Source organism: Catharus ustulatus, chromosome 2 (genome assembly GCF_009819885.2).
Source record: "Catharus ustulatus isolate bCatUst1 chromosome 2, bCatUst1.pri.v2, whole genome shotgun sequence".
In the NCBI taxonomy this organism is placed as follows: domain Eukaryota; kingdom Metazoa; phylum Chordata; class Aves; order Passeriformes; family Turdidae; genus Catharus; species Catharus ustulatus.
In genome coordinates, this window is record NC_046222.1 from 111,177,678 (window position 1) to 111,202,029 (window position 24,352).

Below are 24,352 nucleotides of genomic sequence, written 5' to 3' on the forward strand. Positions count from 1 at the left end.
GCACGCCGTCCCGCCGCGCACGCTGCGCGGCCCCGCCGCAGGTCCCGGTTGCATCACCCGGCGTGAGGGCGACCGGGGTCCTTTACAGGGCTGCCCGGTGGGGCGCCTGACTCGTGGCCGCCTCACCGCGGGGCCGACGGCGGCCCCCCAGCGCTGATAGAAGTTTTTGCTTGAGCTCGGTGTCCGCTCCCGGGCCGGCCGGTGCCGCGCCGTGGGCCGGAGGCTGCCAGGCGGCAGCGGCGGTCCCGAGAGTAGCCGGCGGTCAGGCGGCCACGCGGGACTCCTCACTTCCTACTCGGGCCAAGATGGCGGGGGACGAGGCGGGAGTGACTCTGGGGCAGCCGCACCTCAGCCGGCAGGATCTCGGCACCTTGGTGAGCGCCGCCCGCGGGGCGCCCAGGAGCAAGATCGGCCTGCCGGGGCTCGGTGGGGGCGGCCCGGGAGCGGAGGGGGCGGACGGGTTGTTTTGTGCGGGTGGGTGGGTGGGGGGTGCGGCCCGAGGGGCTCCGAGCCTTTTGCTGGGCCCCACCGCGGCCGATGCGTTCCGAGGGGGCGCGGGAGGCGGTGACGCCTCGGGGAGCCGAGTTCAGCGGGCTGGGGCAGGGGGACGCGGGCGCGGGGCAGAGCGGCGGCACAGGGAGCAGGTTGTGCTGGTCCTGGTGGGTGTGGGGCGCCCGGGCGAGGCGCTTCTTCTCCCCGTGAGTGCGAGGCGCACAGGGTCTGTATCCCACCCGTGCGGCTGAAGCTTTTATGGCTCACTGGGTGTAGTTTTCCTCATGTAAGGTTTGCTCTGTTCTGTGGTATTAGAGACTCTTCCCTTTCCAAGCACAACCATTCATTTGAGCTATGTTTCTCCAGCAAGCTCGAGGGGTTGGCTACCAGCCCTGTCTTGGTTAGGTTGTCAAGAAAATTTTCTTGACGATTAACAACTATCGAGAAATACCATTTCAACCTACCACTGCAACTATCATTGCAACTGGTTGCAATGGTCTCCTGCTCTGGCAGCCTTGCCTATTAAATATCTCGCCTCGGCTGCCTCACTTATTACACTTACATGCTGCTCTAAGTGTCTATGTAAGGTATGTTTAAAATTTTAAGTGTATTATAATGTACATAGTCAAAAATCCTGTTGCTGTGTCCCCAGTGTTTAAACTGGAACAGCTTATTTGTCTTTACAGTAATAATGTTCCATGTTCCTCGGGCCTGAGCACGGGAATTCCCTTGTGTTACGGCGAGCGTGTCAATTATTTCAGATCGTTTCTTTACTTCCTGTCATTGTTGACCACGGCATTTTCTAGTCGGAAAAGACACAAATAGACACTAGCTGGAAGGTCAGCAGGAATTACCTTTAAGGCCTGTTCTGCCGGTCCTTGAGTGCTTATGGCTGAGTGAAGCTTCTTGCTGAGCAATAGCCTTATACCAGTCTTGAGGAAAAAACTCCATGCGTGCATGATTGTGTGCACCAGGAAGAATTCTCCTGGTGGCAGGAATTGCATCACGCTGAAGTTCTGGTCGCCCGACCACATGATGCCACCTGCAGGTCATGTTCCCGTCACTGGGAAGTCATTTTAAGTTCAATATACGAGAAGTATAAATTTAATTGTGTGTCTTAGATGTTCAAAACTTGCTTTGTATTGAAGATGAGCATTTTGTTCCTGTCATACTTGAGAACAGAATGAGTGAGCTTTCATTTTTTCCCAGATGTGTTTGATCATTTTGCACAGACCCTTCATGTAACAGTGTAAACAATATCTAATTTAATGTTTGAATTATTTGTATCTTAAATTTTGTCCTGCACCAAGGACTCTTCTGGCATCACGGGTCTTTGCTTGAAGAGAGTGGCTCATCCATATGAATTCAAATGCAGGATGGATATTAGCTTTACAGAGGAACATTTCAGTGGATTTCAACACTTGTCCATTATTTGGAGAAACATCTTTAAAAAAATCTAAACAACTCTTTCAGAGCTGTTTCTTTATCTATATAGACTTTATTTGTTCCATTTTTTGTTTTGCCAGTGGCTACCAATAAGTTCATCCAACAGATTATTTAGTAAACAGCAGAATTTTTGTCTGGTACCTAAAGCAGCAATAACAGTATCTGAGGTAAAAATTAAAAAAAAAATAAAAAGCCATAGTGCTAATGAAGCCTCTGGACCCACTGACTCAAAAGTATTAGTTGTATTTACATATTAGCTGTAATGGAACCTTACACCAATTAAACTGTTTATTGACAAAGCTTTGTTTTTAAAATATTAGTGCAGTTCATCATATAGACTGTTCAAAAGGAATTTGCCTGTTATGTGTAATTTAGATTCAGGGGTAGGTAGGGGCTTGGGGTGTTTTACTGAAGCTTCTTTTGAGGTTTTCTTGTTTTGTTTACTCCCATTTTTAGCACTTGCAGCCAAGAATGATTTACAGTTTTGAATTGTAGCCTGTACTGATTCACAAGAAGGATTTGGTTGACTTTCAGTCATATTTCACACACTTGAAAGACTGGGATGCACATAATCTAACTGGATTTTGATGAATGGAGCTATCAGTTAATTTTAAAGTTTCTAAATTTTTAACTTTCTAAACGTTTATATACATAATGAATAAATTCTAAAATCTCCCTTATACAGGATGTTACCAAGTTGACACCTCTTTCACCAGAAGTCATCAGCAGACAAGCAACGATTAATATAGGTAAAAACAAACCTATAAAAAGGAGGGGTGGTGCATTAAGGGGCTCTTTTTGGTACTTGTGCAGTAGGAGATGGTGCCTAAGGGGTAACACTTTCAAGAAATTTGTATGTAAACAGTTCCATAGTAGTTTTAGGGACTTGTCAAGCCCTTCTGACTTGAAAAGCACTATTTTTGCTTCAGGAACACAGTTGAATGGTATGGGGAATAGTTGCTAAAGCAAGATTTTTTTTACCGTGAAATAAAGCATTGAAATTAGTTTCATTAAAATGCAAAGCTCTGTCCATTGGGAGCACAATTTCTGGTCTTGTTTGTTTAAACAAAAATGGTTACAAATTCCACATGGACTTACTGTCTGTGGAGAATTGGGGTAATTGTGTACTGATTGTAGTGGAACATTGCACAAAATGAAACTGTGGTTTATTGACAAACATTTCATTCAAAACACAGGTACAATTGGTCATGTAGCCCATGGAAAGTCGACAGTAGTTAAAGCTATATCTGGAGTTCATACTGTCAGATTTAAAAATGAACTGGAAAGAAATATCACAATCAAGCTGGGTTATGCTAATGCAAAGGTGAGTCATCACTGTAAATGTAGCAGCTATGTTGCTAATATATTTCAGGGGGGGATATAAGATTACTGGAAACTAACCCTTGAGGAATTAAAGCTTTTGTCAATTTTAAAAAATCACAGATTTACAAGCTGGATGACCCAAGCTGCTCTCGACCAGAATGTTACCGATCCTGTGGAAGTAGCACCCCAGATGAGTTCCCTACAGATATTCCTGGGACCAAAGGGAACTTTAAACTAGTCAGGTAACTGCTTTAAATTACTGGAATAAATTGTGTTTACTTCCCTTTGTGTGAAAATAGGATTGAACTGTGAGCTCAATAGGTTCTGGCAGACTGCACATTCTTAGATGGGGCAACCCTGGGCTAAGGCATTGTCTAAACTATCCTGAATTCATTGGTGGTGATGAGCACTGTGGTACAGCACAGCTGTGTCTGCTGTCCTCAGCTGCTTGCAGGACTTTGAAGTTAAATATTTCTGCTATTCATATAAGTTCCTTTTAAACCAGCCAGATTGAGATCTAATGTGGACCTCACAAACACATCTTTAAAATCCCTTTTGGAAGGGTGATCTTTGTTAAACTTTTTCTTCCTAAGAGCAGAGTTTCCAAAGTTTTTTAAATGAATGTGTGAAAGCCTGATGCTTAATTAGAGATCACTGGACCCCAAGCCTCCTTTATTTACTTGATTTCTGATAAAGTATAGCACAGTCTTTATGCAGTGGTTACATTGCTCTGCACAATAATCACTCAAATGAGAGTAGTCATGAAATGAGTCTCTCAAATGAGAGTAGTCATCTTGTACAAGATTCTCAGTTTGTGTTTATGATAAAATACATGTGGGCCTGTAACTGTGTCTTTCCTTTTCTCAGATTCCCAGCGGAGCACTTGTACTAAGATTAACTTCTATTGGAGTGTGACAGGCAGGCAGCCATTGTGAAACAACTGGTTAAAAGCTTTGCATTCTTTATCCTACTGCTTGTTTGCTTGTAGTAGATTTCTAACATCATCAGCAAAGCACCAAATTAGTCCCTTGATTTTTGGTGGCCTGTCACTGAGAGCAAGGATTCTTCACTAGATAGGTTCAGGAAATAATATAGCAAATCAACTATCTTGGTCTGCACAATAAAATCATAAAGCTGGAATAGTAACATCATGTCTGTAGACCAATCTATAAAGTGCAATTATAACAATGTAATTAAAGATGCATAATTTCCTAAAATTGAAGAATGAGGGATGCCTTTTAAAAGAGATAAGAGAAATCCCATGTGTTGTGTTGGGATTTGGGTTAGTGGTGTTGGGTTGGTTTGATTTCAGGTTTTTATCCTGGTGCATTTAACTCTAATTTACAAGTAAATTGGTGAAATATTAAAGAGGTGCTTAATGTGGATATGTAGTATTAAATCTTCAAACTCAGAAAAAGTATTCAGTAGCTGTTCAGTAGTGTTTGTGTTCTTTTAGAACTTTTTTTGAAAGTACTGTTTTAAGGATATTTTTAACTTCCATGTTTGCCTAATCACTGACATAAATCAGTCAGAGGAATTGTTTGATAATGGGTTTTTGGATTTCTCTTTCAATTCTCCCACAACAGGCATGTCTCTTTTGTGGATTGTCCTGGCCACGATATTTTGATGGCGACCATGTTGAACGGGGCAGCAGTAATGGATGCAGCTTTACTGTTGATAGGTAACAATTGCCACCCAAAAGCACAGCTCCATTTCATAGTAGCATGAAGCAGCTTTTTATGGGCTTCAAAATCTCCTGGGATGTGGTGAACAATTTAAAAAAGTGAATGAGATGTGTTGAAGAAAATAAAGTGCTGCTACAATGGCAGTGTACTCAAACAAGCTGGCTTGTTATAAACACAGCTATCTATACTCACTAGTCTAGTAGCTGGCCCCATTGATAGAAATAGGTAATATAAAACCTTGTAGAATATAGTACTGTAAAATTTTTAGCACTTGAAGGAAACAGATTAGCTGCAATTTGAGTTTTTCTGAAGGTTCTATTTCTTTAAATATGCGTGTAGTCTTTGCCATGCAGTAGAGTTCACAAAAAATGGTACAAACCCAGTAAACCCAGATAAATATAGGCAAAATTTAAATACAGGAGAATTAATGTAATCTAGATAACTTTTGTTCTGATTTGCAAGCAATAGAAAGTGAGTAAAAATGATTTTTCTATGTCTGTAGAGAACTCTAGTGTTCTGTAGTGATACACAGCAATTATCTAACCTTGATAGGATATGTCAACAAAATTAAAAACCAGCCTCAGATGTTGTAGTTTAAAGTCTGAGATAGATGATGAGCTATCACTTCTTCTGCCTGGTTATCTCTAGGAAGTGTGATAGACCAAACTTCAGACAAGATTAACCACTGTAAAGGCACATCAGCCAAAGCTGGCTTCTTAGCTGAAATTTAAACCATTCTGATAGCAGCCCTATTCACATACTTGATAGAACTGTAACCGTTTTGGGATCTTGATATTTTTATGACTTCGCTGATAAGAAATTGTAAGATATTTCTTGAAAGTTAATTTGTCTATTATGCTGCAGTCATCACTGAGGTATCTGAAGAGCTAAAGAATAGAGTAAACCAAGCTAGGTGTTGGTGTCTTTGGATATTTTAGCTGAGTGTTCCTAGTGGGAGCAGGTAGAATGTGGGAACCTCTCTGGCATCCTCTTATCTGTCCTGCATTGTGTGGAGGCTACAGTTAGGAGCTGTAGGGGAGAGTAGGTGCTTATTGACTTGGCTGCTTCACTTATGGATTACTGAGAGACAATTGCCTTTTTTTTTAACATAGTTACAGTAGATGGAAGCAGATATTCTAACTGTAGCAGTTTTGTCTATAGTTTCTATATTCCAGTCACTTCTCTTCTTTCAGCTGGTAATGAGTCATGCCCTCAACCTCAGACCTCAGAACATCTAGCTGCTATAGAAATCATGAAACTGAAGCACATTCTGATTCTACAAAATAAGATTGACTTGGTGAAAGAGAGCCAGGCTAAAGAACAGTATGAGCAGATTCTTGCATTTGTACAAGGTAAGTTTTCAAGAGCAGCAATCCAGTTAGGGGTGGAAATTCAGTGTTGAGACATGGACATAGTGGTTTTTTGTATGTTCATAGAAAAGCTTATCTTAGACAGTGCTGGTGTACATGGTCTGTTAATGTGAAAAGTAGACCCTGGGAGTTGTGCTTCCTGCCTGTTTGAGCCTGCTTGCATACAGCAGAGTTGTGGCTCTGGGTCAGAGCTCTAGATGCAAAACTGACATCAATCACTCTTACACAGTAGCTTTCAGTGGATTTGTGATTTCTTCCCGGAGTGCTTCTTTGGTCATAACACTTGGTCATATTAAGGCTTAATGTTGAACTTGGTTTTGTTTTAGGTACAGTTGCAGAAGGAGCTCCAATAATTCCAATCTCAGCACAGTTGAAATACAACATTGAGGTGGTGTGTGAGTACATAGTGAAGAAAATTCCAGTCCCTTTGCGAGACTTCACGTCTGAACCAAGGCTCATTGGTATGTAAATGCCTCAGGCCTGGGTGGCTGTGGCCAAACATTTTCTGAATGTGCCTACACTTAGAATAGCACATGCTGAGTGCCCTAAACGGAGTTGGGTTTAAAAGGAGTATTTAGGATGCTCTTATTTTAAAGCTCACATGTCTTCTGAGAACCATATTGTTTGTTCACTGTTAATTGCTGTTGGTTTTGTGTATATTCTGTGCATATGACAGTGCTAAAATGCAATAAAAATGAGGTATTTGTATATTAAAAATATCCCTTCAATTACTATGAATTTAGTTTTGATTTAGCAAAATACTGGCAAACTGATGAATTTTGTCATTAAGTTAGTTCCATGGAAATATTTTGGGTAGCTTGGTTAAATCTTTTGTGTTAGTCTCCTGTTTCCTGGTTATAATTGTCAAAGTTTCAGTGCTTTTCCAGCATACTATGAAATTAATTCCAAGGAATTAATTTATCATGTTACATCAGGGTTACAGTGTTCAACTATGAGTACATTAAAACAAATTTCTGGTATTTGCAATTAACGTTGTGAATATTGAAGGAGTTTTGTAAGATGGTTGATCATTGCTTTCTTTTTCAGATCTTTAAGTTACTTTGTTCTTTGCAGAAGTCTTATAAAACATTTATATATGTGAGCAGTTTAAATGGTTTTGAGAATAAAATTTTAAAAATTAATAAAATAAAACTATTTCTGCCTAAAAATTTGGAATAAAATATTGATTGTTCTGGTTTTGTAATATTTATAAATATGCATATCCTTTCTTAAGAACAGAGAAGCAAAGTTGCTAAATAAAGACATTGTTTAAAAATCTGATAGTAAATATAAACCTGGTTATGATCTCTTCTTTTCAGTAATTAGATCTTTTGATGTCAACAAGCCTGGCTGTGAAGTTGATGACCTTAAGGGAGGTGTTGCTGGTGGCAGTATTCTAAAGGGTGTTTTAAAGGTAACGCTTTCTCTTTCTTGACTGAAATTTGTATGACAATGAATACAGTTTTTCTATGCTTGCTACAAAATGTATCTGTGTAATTGATTTTTAAAAAACTTGAATACAGTCACATGGCACCTATTCTTTGTACATCATTTTCACTTTACAGTTTTAAAATACTAGAACTAGAAGAAGCACTGGTTTTAATTTTTTAAATATATTATTTTGGTCTTAACTTTTTGCTAATAGTGATAACAGATAATGGAAGGAGCTATTTTTTTCCTGTCCTACCACTTCCACTTGCTGAATTATTGTGGGGAAGAGAAGAGCACCTTAAAAGCACCTTGGAAGTGTGTATGGGTTCTCACAGGTCCCACTTCCCCATTTAAGTGTTCTTTATATTTTGCCTTTTTATTTTGCTTTGCTTGCAGCAATGGACAGAAACTTTGAAGGGTTGCTTTGCTAGGCTGGAGAGCAAATTATGTCTTTGAATATCTATGCAGCTTGTACTTCTCTGGTTTGCAGTGTATTGATGTCAATCAGTTACACTGATTGAATTAACTCAATTTTTCTCAGTGCTGAAATATTTCTAAATGAAATACAATGTTTAAAAATTAAACTGAAATTTAATTGTTGGAATTATTACTGATAAAGATTCTTTGCTAAAGCAGTTTTACAAATTGTATTGAAAAGAAAATCAGTTGCTACATTTGCTGTAAGCATTGTTCAATTTGCAGCAAATGGTGAAACAAATTCTTCAAGTTCTACAGTAGCCCAGAACTAAGGACTTGTATAAAATAGATTTTGGGATATGTGAGTCTTATCTGTGACTAGTCAGCTTTGTGTTCCTGTGAAATAATCAGTTAAACAATTTTTCACTTTTGTCATTAGGTGGGCCAGGAAATTGAGGTGCGGCCTGGTATTGTGTCCAAGGACAGTGAAGGCAAACTCATGTGCAAGCCAATCTTTTCCAAAATTGTGTCACTCTTTGCTGAACACAATGATCTACAATATGCTGCTCCAGGAGGCCTTATAGGTAACAATACTCTCTCATGAAAAGATTGATTTCTTCATGCTTATTGAAAACGCTTGGTTTCATCCAACAATGAATTTCAGTGGAATTAGCAGAAATACCCTAAACATTTTTACATAATTCATATATGCAGAGAGAGACAAGGTTGGTGTGAAAAATGGATATTTAAGAATTAAGTAATTTTCCTGAATGTCACTGCCCAATGCAGATCAGCTTGCACTGTTAATTGTACCACCTTTAACAGCAGAGTATCTCTTCATCTGTTTAGACAGAGCTCACAGTCTTGCTGACATTCTGAAAGTGCTGTCCAGGTAATAGGGAATTCCCAGTACATTCTCTGGTTTTTTAGATCTTCAAATCTTTAGCACATAAAAATGACAGCTACCTTTCAGTTATACCTTCTGACTTCCTTTGTTACGTTGTAGGTGTTGGCACTAAGATTGATCCCACTTTGTGCCGGGCTGACCGCATGGTGGGCCAAGTTCTCGGTGCAGTTGGGGCACTGCCAGAAATATTTACAGAGCTAGAAATTTCCTACTTCTTGCTGAGAAGACTCTTAGGTGTGCGCACTGAAGGAGACAAGAAAGCTGCAAAGGTCTGTGCCCCTTCTTCTGTTCATCCTGATGTTGCTTCCTGTGCTAATTTTCATTAATGAATATATTTCTTTGGTCATATATAGAAATTTTGTCTTAGTGTTGACATAAGCTTGTCACAATACTTACTGCTTGTTTAATACTGTAGAATGGTTTTCTGAGGAGTAGAAATTCACACCAATAGTTTAAAGTAGCATAAAGTATTTATGTGTCATGTATGTATTTTTCTAAACATACTGGTAGTTGTTTTCTTTCACTGTCATCCTATTCATTTGTGCAATAATTAGTTTTATTGATCTACTTCCTACTGACATGCTTTTTGTAGGTTTTTTCACTGAAGAATTTTTTAAATTTTAAGTATTTTTTAAGTACTCTGGTTGAAAAAAACAACTTGAGGCCCAGCACAAATTTGTGTAACACGATCTGTATTATACAAATCAACTAAAAGATCACAATTTCCCCTTTTAGCATTTAAATCTATAAACTGCTTCCTGTAACAGTGAGTGAAGTGCTTCAGCTCTCTCTTATCCTGTGAAATGAATTTTTTTTGTATGTAGGCATAAGAAAAACAAGAATATACCATCCTAGTAAAGAATCTGTATAACATCACAGTTTGTAACAAGATCTCTGACTGTGTAGCTTATAGAAAATGTAGATAAATCCCAAGAAAGTACATCAGAACTACATATACAACACCTTTATGTATTTGTACTTTTACTTACAAAACTTCTGTCTATTGACACTGCTACCTGTAGTTTGTGTGTGTGTATTTATAGTATTTCTCAGCTGTGTCTTTTTTTGTGGCAAGAAGGTAACAGAAGATTGTCTGTGCTATTTGTTTTTAGTACTAAAGCTTATGTTTCAGAGTTTTGTATGTCTGTCTTCAGGTGCAAAAATTATCGAAGAATGAAGTTTTAATGGTAAACATAGGATCCTTATCTACTGGAGGGAGAGTCAGTGCTGTGAAGGCTGATTTGGGGAAGATTGTGCTAACTAACCCTGTATGCACAGAAGTGGGAGAAAAAATTGCTCTGAGTCGAAGAGTTGAGAAACACTGGCGGTAAGTTGGTGCAAAGTCGGTAGAGTACCTGGTTGCTACATTGTTAAACAAAAAAATACATGGATCTGATTTTGTACTAGAATAGGTAAGTGTATGTCTGTTTTAAAAATTCTTCTGGATTCTCCTGACACATTGGCACCATAGTTGTGGAATGCTTCATTTCATTGCTCTATTCCATTTTTAAACAAACACTGTGATTGGGAGAGTTCCTGTTAGTTAGCAGACAAGGAAACACCTGAGGTTTGTATTTGTTGCCCAAACTGACAAGCTGTAAATTGAGCTCAGTAGGGAGTCTTGGCAGAGGCTTTGGGGAATTCTCATGATGTTAAGCCAAATAGCCACCTTTATGCACACCTCAGTGGTTTTTTACCTGTGGAGCTACATGTGATTTCTCCTGCAACCTGGAAGTTTGCAGGGCAGGGCAGCAGAGCAGGAATGTTTGAGTGTTCTATTATGAACACAGAGGTAAGAATAAACTATCAACTGGATTGACCCATTCAGATTACAAATATGAAATATCTGACTGCACAGAAGCGTCTGGAGGCTGAAAATGATGAACAGAATTGGTTGGTGATTCATTTTATCACAGTACCAGACTCTCTTTAGGTGATTACACATTCTGTACTTGCCACATGTTTCGTAAGACTGGATTGATAAGAACATAAGAGTATTTAGATTTGTTGGCTTTGCACAGCCCTTGCAGTATAAGAGAGCACTGCCATTTTTGCAAGAAGTCTGTACTATATGGAAAGGAACCAAGCTTTAAATATCCATGGATGCATGTTTCTTTTTCAGATGACAAGAGAGAATGTAGACAGGAATTTAGTGCTTGCTGTCTCAGAGCAAGATGACAAATTAGGGAAGAGATTATTCTTTGAAAAAAAAAAAAAGAGGCGAAAGATAGCACATCTTGAACAGGAGGAAAAAAAAAGGCAGGACCCAAATTAAATCAAGTAAAGCGGAAGAAAGAGGAGAAACTATATTAGAAATTATGCTTTTTTTTTCTCTTTAAGCTGTAGACTTGTAGCCTGTGCAAACTTTAATATGTCTTTTGTTGCCTCTGTAGAATCCTTCCTAGTTAAAAAACTTGACCAAATTTTGCCCAAAAGCTCACCTGTCTCTGGATTATGAGGTGGGCAAATATGGCAGCCTGCCGTGAAGATAGTTATTGAAAAGTTGATTCCTATGCTGTATTTAAAAGGTAAAGATAATGTGAGGAAACTGAAAGTTGAGAAAATGCAAAGAAGGCAAACTGGGAAAACCAGCATAATAAAATCTAATTGGAGTGAAGATAATATACAGTTGGTACTGTGAAAAGGAGTTTGCAGCCCAAGACAATAGAGTACTGAGAACACAGAAGAAGGTTCATAAAGCAAGACGAAAGAGAGGTATAGAATAAAAAGGAAATAAACAGAGGCACAGAGAGAGGTTAAACAGCAAATGGGATACACCAATGATTCCAAAGATCAGTGAATTCAAAGATGGTCAAGTTATGACCTATAGGTATGGTACTGAAAACTGGAAAGTGCTGCTCTGATAAATTTCAGTTCCTTTTCTGATATCCCAAGACAGGCTCTACTGCTTAGCAAGGTAAGTTGAGATGTACGTGTGGTTTCTCAGCAGAAATTGGAAAGGTTTTGGACACAGTCTTACTAATAATACGAAATACCTGCTGGCTGTGGAAATGGATGTGTTCTGAATTTCTTTTTACAAGCATGTTTTTCTGAGGCAATAGTGGCCTTTAAAAAAGGCCTTCATTTTCCTGAGTGTAAATAGCAGCACTGCCTGAGAGCTGAGTTCTTGTCACAGGCTACCTGTTCACTGAGGGTTACAGCTATTTGTAATCTTACAGAGTTCTCATTTCTCTTTGAAAGTTATGCAACACTTCAGACACAGATGAAAGAGGTCAAGCTGTGAATAGATTTACCATCCAACAGCACACCATAAGTTAAAATATTTTCAGATTTTCAGCTTCTGTTCAGGGGTACACCCTTAGCTGGTTACAAATGTTCTCTGTCCTTTACCCTTTTCTCTTCTGTGTCTCCACTAAGCAGGTTTAGTTCTTGTAGAATGTTTTGGGTGGGAGACAAGTGTAGAAAATTCAAAATATAAGAACTGAAGGCATGAGAAGGATAGAAGGACGTTGACTTTTATATGGTATTTCTGACTACTAGTAAAAGTAATATAAACTTTTTTTTTTTTTATTTGCAGTTTAATTGGTTGGGGTCAGATCAGAAGAGGAGTCACAATCAAGCCAACTGTTGATGATGACTGAAGAACAAAAGAGTGCTTCATTTTTAAAGATGAAGTGCCTATTTCTATTTTGGAGGGGGTGTATTTTCACAGTGGAATTGGAAGCTGTGCAAACAGTATCTTTGAGTTGTATGGCTGTCCTTGTACGTTTTATTGAATTTTACCCTCTTACTAAAATACTAGTCACTATCACCATTAAAAGTGTAAAAGAATTGGCATAGAAGTGGGTTTCATTATCCACGTTTTAGTAGAAATTAATTGTACCTGTCTCATGGCATGTCTAATTTATGTTACTTTGTGTTTCAGACATATCTGTTTAATATCAGTCAAACCAGCCCCAGTGTAACACACAAACCATAAATCTGGTATTGAAATAAAATATTGCTTATTTTCATTAATTCATACAGTTTTTCTGAGTAACAAAAGACTGTAGTGGTTGTTCAAGTACAAGAATTAAAAGCAAACAACCAAACTCTTCTAGGAAGACTAGTACCTTTTCTGCACAATTTGTTTTGTTTAGACAAGTGTTACCAACAAGAAACTTTATTCCTTTGTTTCTAGGGTTCTGATTTTAGGATTCTAAAGTATTGTGCTTTGTTAATTAGGGTGGCAATATTGACTGACTTGAATTTGTCATTTCTGATATTACTACATGCTTTCTTAAATCCCCAAAGAAAAACCACAAGTAAACTGGATCTGAACTGGCAGTACTGGTTTTGGCCTATTTTAGTATATGGATTTATGAAAAGAATGTGATTAATTGGAATGTAACTTTGTCATCATGGGACTCTGGGGGGGTGACTTGGAGTTCTTTATAGTGCAGAAGTGAACTACTTCAAAATTATGTTGAGCAAATAAGAAATGTTGGGAAGAGGCTAGAGGTAGAAAGGAATGATTTGGGGTGGGAGCAGATTAATGGTGGTGGAATTGTGAGTAGGATGAGGAGAAAAGGTGTAAAACCACTTTTGTTTAGCTACTCTGAGTCACATGCCTCAGGATAATGTAATAAACTTACTGTAGGGTGCTAATACTTTATTCCACTTAGATTTCTCTCCTTCATTTGTACTTATATGCATAGTTCTAGCTGTTTTATATACTGTTTAGCAAGTCATGCTACTTAACATATTGTGGTACAAAGTACTGTTTGTTTTCAAAGCTTGGTTTTGGTTTTATTCAGTATCTTCAAGGGCTTTCTAAAGGTGAATGTGATTTCCCTCATCAAATTGGACTTTGATGAAACAGCTTGCATTTTGATCTTGATTTTGCACTGTACTCTGTTCCCTCACTCTGTCTGCATTCCTGTACTCAGTTTTTCCATTTGTAAAGTGCTACCTCACATGGTGTTGAGAGTAAATACATTAGTTTTTGAATAGTGCTTTTCCATTTTAAAAGCCAGAGTCAGCTGTAGTTCTCACTGACTCTCCAGCTGCTTGACCAGTCTACAGTCTTAAATTCAAGGATTGCATCTTCCCTGCTTTGGCAGCTCCCTTCTGTTACTGAATTCTAGGAACTTGGATAAACTCAAGCCTCGCCTAGTCTGGTGACGTGAGGGTGAGCATAAAAGACAATGTAAGTTACAGCAGAGTGTTTGGATGGCACCAGCTTCAGGGTGAAATTTGGCAGAGTCCTTTCTCAGTGCACTGCAGCCGTGGGTCTAATGAAACACACACAGAAAAGCTTCTGAGAAACTGGTTAAGCACCCACAGACATTTTTAGACATTCAGATATTTTGGAGGTTGTGTCTCTCTTGATCTGCAATTTAAAGAACACCAGTGCCATAATCTTGCCAAAGTTGTCCATCGACCTGCTTTCCCAGTCAGTGGCTTTTCCAGGCAGAGTGAGACTCTCACAAGGATCACCCCTTTCTACACTGTGCTGCCTATCCTGTCACACCAGGACGAGGGCCTGGGGGGCAGATCACATACAGAGCTCTTTTTCTGCCACCAAAATGTTAAATTTCCTCTACTGAAAAGTTTTGACTGCTGACGTGAGTGATGAGTAATGGGATTTTGGGACTGCTGAATACATGGAACGTGTCTCTGCAGCATTGGAGAGCCAAGTGTGAACAATGTAAGTACAAATACGTTGTGTGCTGATGTGTGTACCACCCCCTCCTCAGGCACTGAACTGTGATGCTGAGATGTTGAATGATAAGAGAAAGCAATATCATGTACAGCTAAGGAAGTTGAAGATTATTTTTGATTTTCTTGGCCAGGATGAAAATAGTGACAGATGCATTGTGAGCTTTCTTATTTTACCAAGGATTTGCTTCAGAGTGATTTTATTTTTTTTACCCTTTTTAGGTCATATTTAGCTACCTGAACAGAGGTGTGTATTTGCATTTCAAATGGGTTGGGTACACAAATATGTGGATATCTTGTGCAGTGGTACAAAGTTGAAGTGTCGTGTCAGTAGCTATTTCTGAGACTTCAGTGTGTATTTGGGAAATGCCTTTTCCAGCCAAATACCAGAATTTGTTCTGAAAGGGCAAAAAAAACCCCTTCAGTTAACACCTTTGCTGATTTGGTCCTAGTATACACAAAATCCAAAAACATTTAAAAATTATGTTTTTATTGCATTCGTTTTGTAGCACTTTAAAAAGTGCTTCCTTCTAGCTCACTGCTGCACAAAGGGTTCCTGCTGCTTTTCCATGCTGAGTCATGTGGATGAGCCTCCAGCCTGCCTGCAGGAAAGGTTTAAACTTCTGTCCCGGCCCAGTTTCCCATCAGTGCTTCGGCCAGTGTAAAGTCCCAGCCCCGCCGGCCCTGCCGTTCCGGGTCACTTGTTGCTGCCAGGCTGGGGCTAAACATTTATAAAGTTTCAACCGCCTGCCCTCCCTTAACCACCCCCCCAGCACCGACTGCCGGTTCCCACTCCTGCCCCTCCTGGCCGTGGCACAGCCCAGCGACAGCCACAAGCCCAGTTGCTTTTCACTGACATCACCAGACCCTGTGGGCACCACTCCTTACTCGTCAGTTCTTCCACTGCCACAATTCTTTTGGCACAGTTGGCTTGGTGGCTCATGTTCACTTACCATAGTGCTAAAATTACTCGTGTGCATTGGCTTCGTGGTGCTGCTTTTGTTTCTGTAAAGCTCCATCTGTACGTGATCATTGAATGTTCGATACATCTCCAGTCCATCCCAGTGGAGTAGTAAAAGTGCATGTTTCATAGTTTTCCACACTAAAAACCCTGCTAGAATAACCATTTTTACAGAAATTTTCGTTTATGATGAATAACGTAGCAGCTGTGACAGTCAAAAACGGTATAAGTGATACATAAATAAATTCTCCATTCTTACCCTGAAAGGATTAAAAACCAACCAAACAAGTCCCCTAACACGGGCACTACATATGCAATGAAGAAAGAACAAATTAGTAAGAGAATTTTGTTACCAAGGAACATCTTGTTCAAGGAATTACCTCAAATATTTAAATAAATACATATTCTTCAATGTCTTTTATAAAACTTCTATAAAACAAGGGACTAGAACACTGTGCTCAAACACAGATGAAAACTGTTGAAATATTTTAGTTGAAGTAATGTCAATATACATGATATTTACTTGCATTGAGAAAGGGTTCATTAAGAAATTTCAGGCTATGCATTTATGAAAAACAAACTTTTCCGTTCAAACAGTTTCTTTCTAAAGCCTAGTATACTTTTTTGAATTTCATACAGTTGGGGGAAAAAACATCAAGATTCACTTAATTAAGTCTCATGTTACACAATCCTAAGGATTCAAATGAATCAGGGCACCAGCTCTCCCTTTTTGCCTCTGTGTGGGCATTTGTATAGAAATCCAGCATACTAGAGTGGATTCATTACGTTATTTAGAAAGCCCCTTCCCCTTGCCAAACATTAAATTTTTCTGTCTTTAGTTATTTTTGTTTATTTGGTGTTCAATGAAGTCCTGGAAAGTGTTTTCTCCCGCAAATGCGCCTTAAGGTTCTCTGAACTCATTTCCCTTCCCGGTTTTGCTTAATCATCTATTTGATTAGGTAATCTATTATGTTTCTCAAAATGCTTCATTTGCAACATTATCCTAACTACCACACAACAGAGTTAAGTCTCAGCTTTTGCAAGTTTTCATTCAAGCAGCTTTTTTTAACCTTGGTGACTAGCAGTGGGCATACAGAAATAGAACAATTCTTGTACTTTTTCTTGGCTACAGCCAAAATGCTGTTGATAAAAAAGTTTAGCAACAATTACTTATATTTCCTTAAATTGTCTCCCATTTATTGTGTTGGCAGTAACTGTATACAACTTAATCCTTTAAAAATCTAACATGGAGTCATACTTCACACCAGAAAGAGGTACGGGGGTGTAATTAGTCCTTCCACAGCAATCACAAGTTTTCACATATTCTCCATATGGTTTTGGCTGCTTGCCTCGTCTGTTAGCACGTGTTAAACACAGTGAGCCAGCAAACACTGGTACAGCCCTGTAAACCATGTACTTGTGTGCTTCAGGCACACAGATTGTGCTGTTAACACCGCTGGGACCATTGTGCACTTGAAGGTGAGTTTGTGTTTTAAGTGCTTTGGAAACTAGGATATTAAATTACTTCCATTTTTCTGAAAGCTTAATTCCTCCTTTAAATTCCTTGCTACTTCACGCTGTTGCTGTTGTACCAACCTGTGTGTTCATGCTGGGAATTTATTTTTGCAGTCAAAAGCTGACATTGTGTCTTTGAAAGCATTTTGAGCCTTATGGGAAGGTGTCTGTTTTGACACAACATCACAGGAAAGTGGACTCTTGCTACATTCCAGAGCAACCTGGCCGCTTTATGGGCTGATGAAAGCTGCTCCAGGCAGAAGCAGATCACCAGCTCCCATCCATTCAAGGGGAGTACAGTTGATACAGCTACAGAAGAGTTTTGCTGGAAAGAGACCAAACAACACAGCTTTGAACTGATAATCACTAAAAATCAGTGTTGTCCCATTGAAGTCTCCCCAAAAAGAAGATTGGCCCCTCAGTGTAATGGTTTGGTTTGTAATGTGCTGCTCTCTTGTTAAACAATTTACTAGAGAAACAGGGAGGGGCTGTTTCTATTTGAAAAGACAATGCTTATATAGTCACCGAAACCCTCAGGGCCATCTACAACTGTACGAGCCGAAAACAGGAACTCTTAACACTTCAAATCCCTACCCTTTCTTTTTCAAGATCCAGCAGTGCTGACTTCTAACAATGTGTCAGGTTGAACATCTACCAATCCTTTTGCCATTGTTACACGTACTCACCAACATCTCTCCATCTTTGATTCATGGGCAAACAAGTTTACATGTGAGCTTACAGAATTATGGAGGAAAACATGGATTTTTTTACATCCACCCCCCTCCCCACCCCCAAAACCAATGAGAGTTCAAACTAAGAGATGTTATTTGAAACTGTAGAATAAATAATTAACCACCCTACCCAATCAAAAATTTCTTTAAGCTTGCACAGCATTTAATCTGTGCAATAAAATTGCCTGTGAAAGCCTTCCTTTAACAACTAAGTACAACTGAGTATTAAGTCTACTGAATATTTGTAAAAAAGACATGTCAGAGATTTTAATACAAATAACTTACCGGTTCTCCACAGGATGCAAGGGACTCCTGCTCAACACAAGGACCACCCTGATGTTTAAATGTAAGATCTGTTTTCAACTTTTTTAAATTTAGCTTTTCAATTAAAAAAAAAATCCAAAAAATCTTTTTTTCCCCTTTCCTTTTCACTTTTTATTTTTCTTTTTTTTTCTTTTCTTCTTTTCCTTTCTTTATCTTTCTCATTTCCTTTTTTTCTTTTCTTTTCTTTTCTTTTCTTTTCTTTTCTTTTCTTTTCTTTTCTTTTCTGTTCTTTTCTGTTCTTTTTATTCTTTCCTTTTCTTCTTTTTTTCCTCTTTCTTACTTTTCTTTCCTTTTCTTCTTTTTTTCCTCTTTCTTACTTTTCTTTCCTTTTCTTCTTTTCTTCTTTTTTTTCTCTACAAGGGCAAATAATCTGCATTTTCATCTGAGGCAGCTGAAAAAACTGTCTGAAGTCTTCCACAAAAAATTCAGTTTGAGGCCAACACCCCTTAGGGAAAATTTCAGACTTGTGAAAGCTGGCAAAGTTTTATGAGCAACTGAAAACCCGTACAATGCAAAATGTTAGACATCTTCAAAGTAAGTGACACTACACTGCACTGTGCTGGTATTTTTAAGTAGAGAGATTATCTGAGATATATGCAGCTGTGGAGATTTTATACTGGCCTTACAATATTTTCACCAATTTAAACCTATTAGGTCAGTTCCAACCTACTGACTTTGTATAACTGAAACTGAAAAGACATAGACTGACTATCTGGACCCTCTTCTGGTCTTTCTCTACAACTATCCTGTGTAGCACAGCAGAGACAGACCAAATACAAGAGCCTTGCATTCCTCTTCTGGGTTCCCACACCATGGGATTTTTTACACTGGGCACGGTTCTCTAAGATAACATGATAATATTGGAATAAAAAGCAGGTCAGTCGGTCATCAGCCTGGTATATCTGAACACATTTTTAAAATACTCTTTTTTTGTAAATAGGAACCATTAGAAAGTTTAAGTTCAAATACAGTTTTCAGACCTCAAGCAACAAATAAGATTCTTTGGTACTTCACTCTTCAGTGTGTGTTTTCCCACTCCTTTGCTATCCAGTATTCCAGCCTTATCAAGAAGAAATTTCTCCAAATGAACATTGCCATAGTTGTTTCACAGATATTCCTCTATTACCTTATTTTTCAGCGTTACACAGATCCCAGCAATGTCTATGTTGAGGCTTAGTAAATTAAGTCTTATAATGCCAAATGTCATTAAAACCTTACTTAAAAAAAATTTTGCTTTATTTAATGAGCATTTTTAATGTCAATTTCTTCAAAAGAATTTTGAAACACACAATTGTAAAGGTCAGTCTTTCATTACTTCATTTGATGAAACTAGTTTTCCCATCAAAGAAAGTATTTCTTACAGCTCCAGTAATCTTTCTTTGCCCTCAAGCCTTTGACCCCCCAAGCATTGTGGCTGCCTGTATGCACGGGCAGTTCAGTGCACATCCCAACTCTGACTGCATAAATTCACCCTAGAATTGGTGACAAGTGTGTATGGCACTTTTGTCCCTGTGCATCATGGGCTGAAGCGAGTTGGTGGCTTTGTCTGCTTGTGTAGTGTTGGCTGTAACATGTCTCAGTGGCCAGCCATTTGTTCCAACAGACATCAGGCCAGATGCTACCCAAAACACAGGCACTGTGACAGCCTGGGCCTCTTTCCAAGCCTTGTTTCCCAGAAACTACATGAAGCTTCCTGCCAACACCAAGCCAGTTCTTTCTTCAGCTCTCTCAGGGTGTACGCTGAACACTAGCAAGAACTGGAAAAGTGCAGATGGATGGGTTAAAGCCCGTTCGCAGGCTCCCAGGGGATGGTGATGGGCAGCACACCAAGCTGCAGCAGTTTCATGCTCAAGCTCCATGGTGAGGATGTGTCTTAGTTTGGAGGACAGGTGACTGCTAAGAAAGGCAGAAGCCTCTCTTTGAAATGGAGAATGTAAACCCCCTCCCTCCAAATTATTATAATTTTGAAATTAAGGGTCTCTCAGGCAAAGATATGGGAATTAGGAATAACAGTTCTTTACTAGGGAAATTAAAATAGAAATGCAGTACTACAAAGAAACACACTCCAAACCCTGACAAAATCAGAGTACAACCTGACACCCTGTCAGGCAGGGTGTTGGTAGCAGCTCGATTAAATGGTGGCTGCAGTCTTTTTGTAGTGACAGATGAGATTCAGTTGAAGCAGTGCTCCTGTAGAAGGTGCAGTTTCCCTCTGGAGGTCCAGTGGTGATGTGGAGAAATCCAGTTTTTCTCTGGAGTCCAGTGGAGAAAGGGGCTCCCTTAGTGTCCCAAAACCTCTGTTTTATCTTGATAAGAAATGTTGGGCTCTTCTCCCTGGCTGGAGCAACTTCCAATGGGATGCAGTAATTTTATCAGTCCCACAGTGGGACTCAAAGGGCCATTAGCAGAAAATGACTCTCTGGAGGAAGGATGGGTTGTGAAAAGATAAAGAACAATGCCCCACCTGGTTTCAATGGATGGCGCATTAGCAGAATATCTACTGTGGAGATAAGGATCACTGCCCCCACCCTCAACAGATGGTGATAGAATAGATACCTTTTATCACACCTTGTACTGTAACCCAGGACATTATCCACCCCTTATTCTATTACCATCTGCATAATGACACCTTACACACAGTTCTCACTTAACATTAGGTTTTCTTGCAGTACTCAATGGGTTTTTCGATTTTTCTGCATTACTCACTAAGTGTAACCAGGTTCTTGAGCAAAGACAATCCCACGGATGGGTTTGTCTTTGCCCAAGGTGGGACTAATCCAAACAGTCTTTCCTAAAATACCTTTCATGTGTACTACAAGGACTTTATCTTCATCCACTGTGTGCAAGGGTTCAGACTGGGCAGGACCAGCTTGATTGATGGACCCTCGGGTGTTGGCCATCCAGGTGGCCTTTGCTAAGTTTTGTTTCCTAATTCTTGAAGGTTCTCCCACCAAGTGCTTTCAGTGTTGTTTTCAGTAGTCCATTGCATTGTTCAACTTTCCTGGCAGCTGATGGATGGTAAGGGATATGATATATCCATTCAGTGCCATGTTCTTTGGCCCAGGTGTTGATAAGGCCGTTCTTGAAATGAGTCCCATTGTCTGACTCAATTCTCTCAGGGGTACTATGCTTCTAAAGGACCTGTTTTTCAAGGCCCAGGATGGTGTTCTGGGCAGTGGTGTGAAGTACAGCGTAGGTCTCCATCCGGTGGTGGCTTCCACCATGGTCAGCATGTAGCGCTTGCCTTGGCAGGTTTGAGGCAGTGTGATGTAGTCAATCTTCTAGTCCTCTCCGTACTTATATTTGGACCAATGCCCACCATACCAGGCAGGCTTGACCTGCTTGGCTTGCTTGATGGCAGCGCACGTATCACAGTCATGGATGACTTGAGAGATACTGTTTATGGTTAGATCCACCCCTCGGTCTTGTGCCCACTTATACGTGGCGTCTCTGCCCTGATGACCTGAGGCATCATGGGCCCATCAAACCAGGAACAATTCTCCCTTGTGTTGCCAATCCAGGTCTATTTGTGACACCTCTATCTTTGAGGCCTGATCAACCTGCTCGTTGTGTTGGTGCTCCTCATTAGTCCGACTCGGGGACATGGGCATCCACATGACGAACTTTCACAGGTAGCTTCTCTACCCGGGTGGCAATGTCTTTCCATTCATCAGCAGCCCAGATTGGTTTTTTCCTACGTTGCAAGTTTGCCTTTTTCCACTTTTCCAGCCAACTCCACAGAGCATTGGCTACTATCCACAAGTCAGTATAAAGGTAGAGCTTTGGCCACTTCTCTCTTTTAGCAATGTCCAGGGCCAGCTGAACAGTTTTAAGTTCAGCAAGTTGACTTGATCCACTTCTCCTTCAGTAGCTTGTGCAACCTGTCGTGTGGGGCTCCATACGGCTGCTTTCCACTTCCGGTTCATCCTCACGACACGGCAGGAGCCGTCGGTGAAAAGAGCGGAGTGTGTTTCATCTGATGGCAGTTGGTTATACGGTGGGGCTTCTTTAGCCCGGCTGACTTGTTCATGCTCTTCTTCGTCAGTGAGACCAAAATTTTCACCTTCTGGCCAGTTCGTAATTATCTCCAAAATCCCCGGGCAATTCGGGTTTCTAATACGGGCGCGTTGCGTGATGAGGGCAATCCACTTGCTACATGTGGCGTCGGTGGCATGGTGGGTAGAGGGAACCTTTCCTTTGAACATCCACCCCAGCACTGGTAGTCGGGGTGCCAGGAGGAGTTGTGCTTCCGTCCTAATCACCTCTGAGGCAGCTTGGACTCCTTCATAGGCAGCCAAGATCTCCTTCTCTGTGGGAGTGTAGTTGGCTTCAGGCCCTCTGTAGCTCCGGCTCCAGAATCCCAGAGGTCGGCCTCGAGTCTTCCCAGGCACCTTCTGCCAAAGGCTCCAGGACAAGCCATGGTTCCTGGCTGCAGTGTAAAGCACGTTCTTCACCTCTGGTCCCCTCTTGACTGGGCCAAAGGCTACTGCATGAGCGATCTCCTGCTTGATCTGGGCAAAGGCTTGCTGCTGCTCAGCACCCCAGTGGAAATCGTTCTTACGGGTGACCACGTAGAGAGGGCTCACAATCTGGCTGTACTCAGGAATGTGCATTCTCCAAAAGCCTATGGCACTTAGGAAAGCTTGTGTTTCTTTTCGTTGGTTGGTGAAGACATCGCAGTGATTTTATTGATGACTTCAGTGCGGATTTGGCGACGTCCATCTTGCCACTTCACTCCCGGGAACTGGATCTCTCGGGCAGGTCCTTTGACTTTGCTCTTTTTAATGGCAAAGCCGGCTCTCAGCAGAATGTGAATGATTCTCTTTCTTTTCTCAGATACCTCCACTGCCGTGTTGCCCCACACAATGATGTCATCTATGTATTGCAGGTGTTCTGGAGCTTCACCCTTTTCCAGTGCAGCCTGGATCAGTCCATGACAGATGGTGGGGCTGTGTTTCCACCCCTGGGGCAGATGATTCCAGGTGTACTGCACACCCCTCCAGGTGAAAGCAAACTGAGGTTTGCATTCTGCTGGCAGGGGAACGGAGAAAAATGCGTTGGCAATGTCAGTGGTGGCATACCACCTTGCTGCCTTGGACTCCAACTCGTACTGGAGCTCCAGCATGTCCGGCACGGCAGCGCTCAGTGGTGGAGTCACTTCGTTCAACGCACGATAGTCCACAGTCAATCTCCATTCTCCATCAGACTTGCACACGGGCCAGATGGGGCTGTTGAAGGGTGAGTGGGTTTTGCTGACCACCCCTTGGCTCTCCAGCTCACAGATTATCTTGTGGATGGCGATCACAGCATATCAATTTGTCCAGTACTGCCGGTGGTGCACTGTTGAGGTGGCAATTGGCACTTGTTGCTCTTCCTTCAGAAGTCCTACTGCAGATGGGTTTTTTGACAGTCCAGGCAAGGTGTTCAACTGCTTAATGCCCTCTGCCACTACAGCAGCTATTCCAAAAGCCCATCTGTATCCTTTTGGGTCTTTGTAATAGTCGCTCCGGAGGAAGTTTATGCCTAGAATGCGCAGTGCCTCTGGGCCAGTTACAATCGGATGTTTCTGCCACCCCTTCCCAGTCAGGCTCACCTCAGCCTCCAGCAAAGTCAATTCCTGTGATCCCCCTGTCACCCCAACAATGGAAACAGGTTCTTCCCCCACATGTCCTGATGGTATCAGAGTACACTGTGAACCAGTATTAACTAACACCCTATGTTTTCGTGGCTCTGATGTGCCAGGCCATCGGATCTACACTGTCCAATAGACCCTGTTATTCCATGCCTCTCCCTGACTAGAGGCAGGGCCCCTCTAGCCCTGGTTATTTCCTTTCTGGGCATACATAGTAGAGGTTCTTTCAAGTGGGTCTGACATTATCCTCTCTTCTGTAATACCCTGCACCTTGATTATGGGAGGTTGAGGCTACCTTCACTTTAGTAGACTTCTCTTGGTTAGTGTTTCCCTTCCTGAGTTGACACACCCGTGCTGCCAGGACAGAAGTGGGTTTCCCATTCCACTTTCTCATGTTCTCCCCACGGTCACGCAAAAAGAACCACAGATCAGCTCGTGGGGTGTACTCTCTCTCCTT

At 40.8% G+C, this 24,352-nt stretch overlaps 1 protein-coding gene across 1 annotated transcript; it reads left to right on the plus strand.

Annotated features, from left to right (window-relative positions):
- Window positions 1-267: 267 nt before the first annotated feature.
- EIF2S3 (eukaryotic translation initiation factor 2 subunit gamma) lies at window positions 268-13,358 on the plus strand. The gene is made up of 12 exons (XM_033085472.2): window positions 268-374; window positions 2,624-2,687; window positions 3,135-3,262; window positions 3,382-3,503; window positions 4,848-4,942; window positions 6,140-6,298; window positions 6,643-6,777; window positions 7,636-7,730; window positions 8,604-8,748; window positions 9,171-9,340; window positions 10,226-10,398; window positions 12,610-13,358. The coding sequence occupies exons 1-12, from the start codon at window positions 306-308 to the stop codon at window positions 12,671-12,673; spliced, it is 1,419 nt and encodes a 472-aa protein (XP_032941363.1). The 5' UTR covers window positions 268-305; the 3' UTR covers window positions 12,674-13,358.
- Window positions 13,359-24,352: the final 10,994 nt, after the last annotated feature.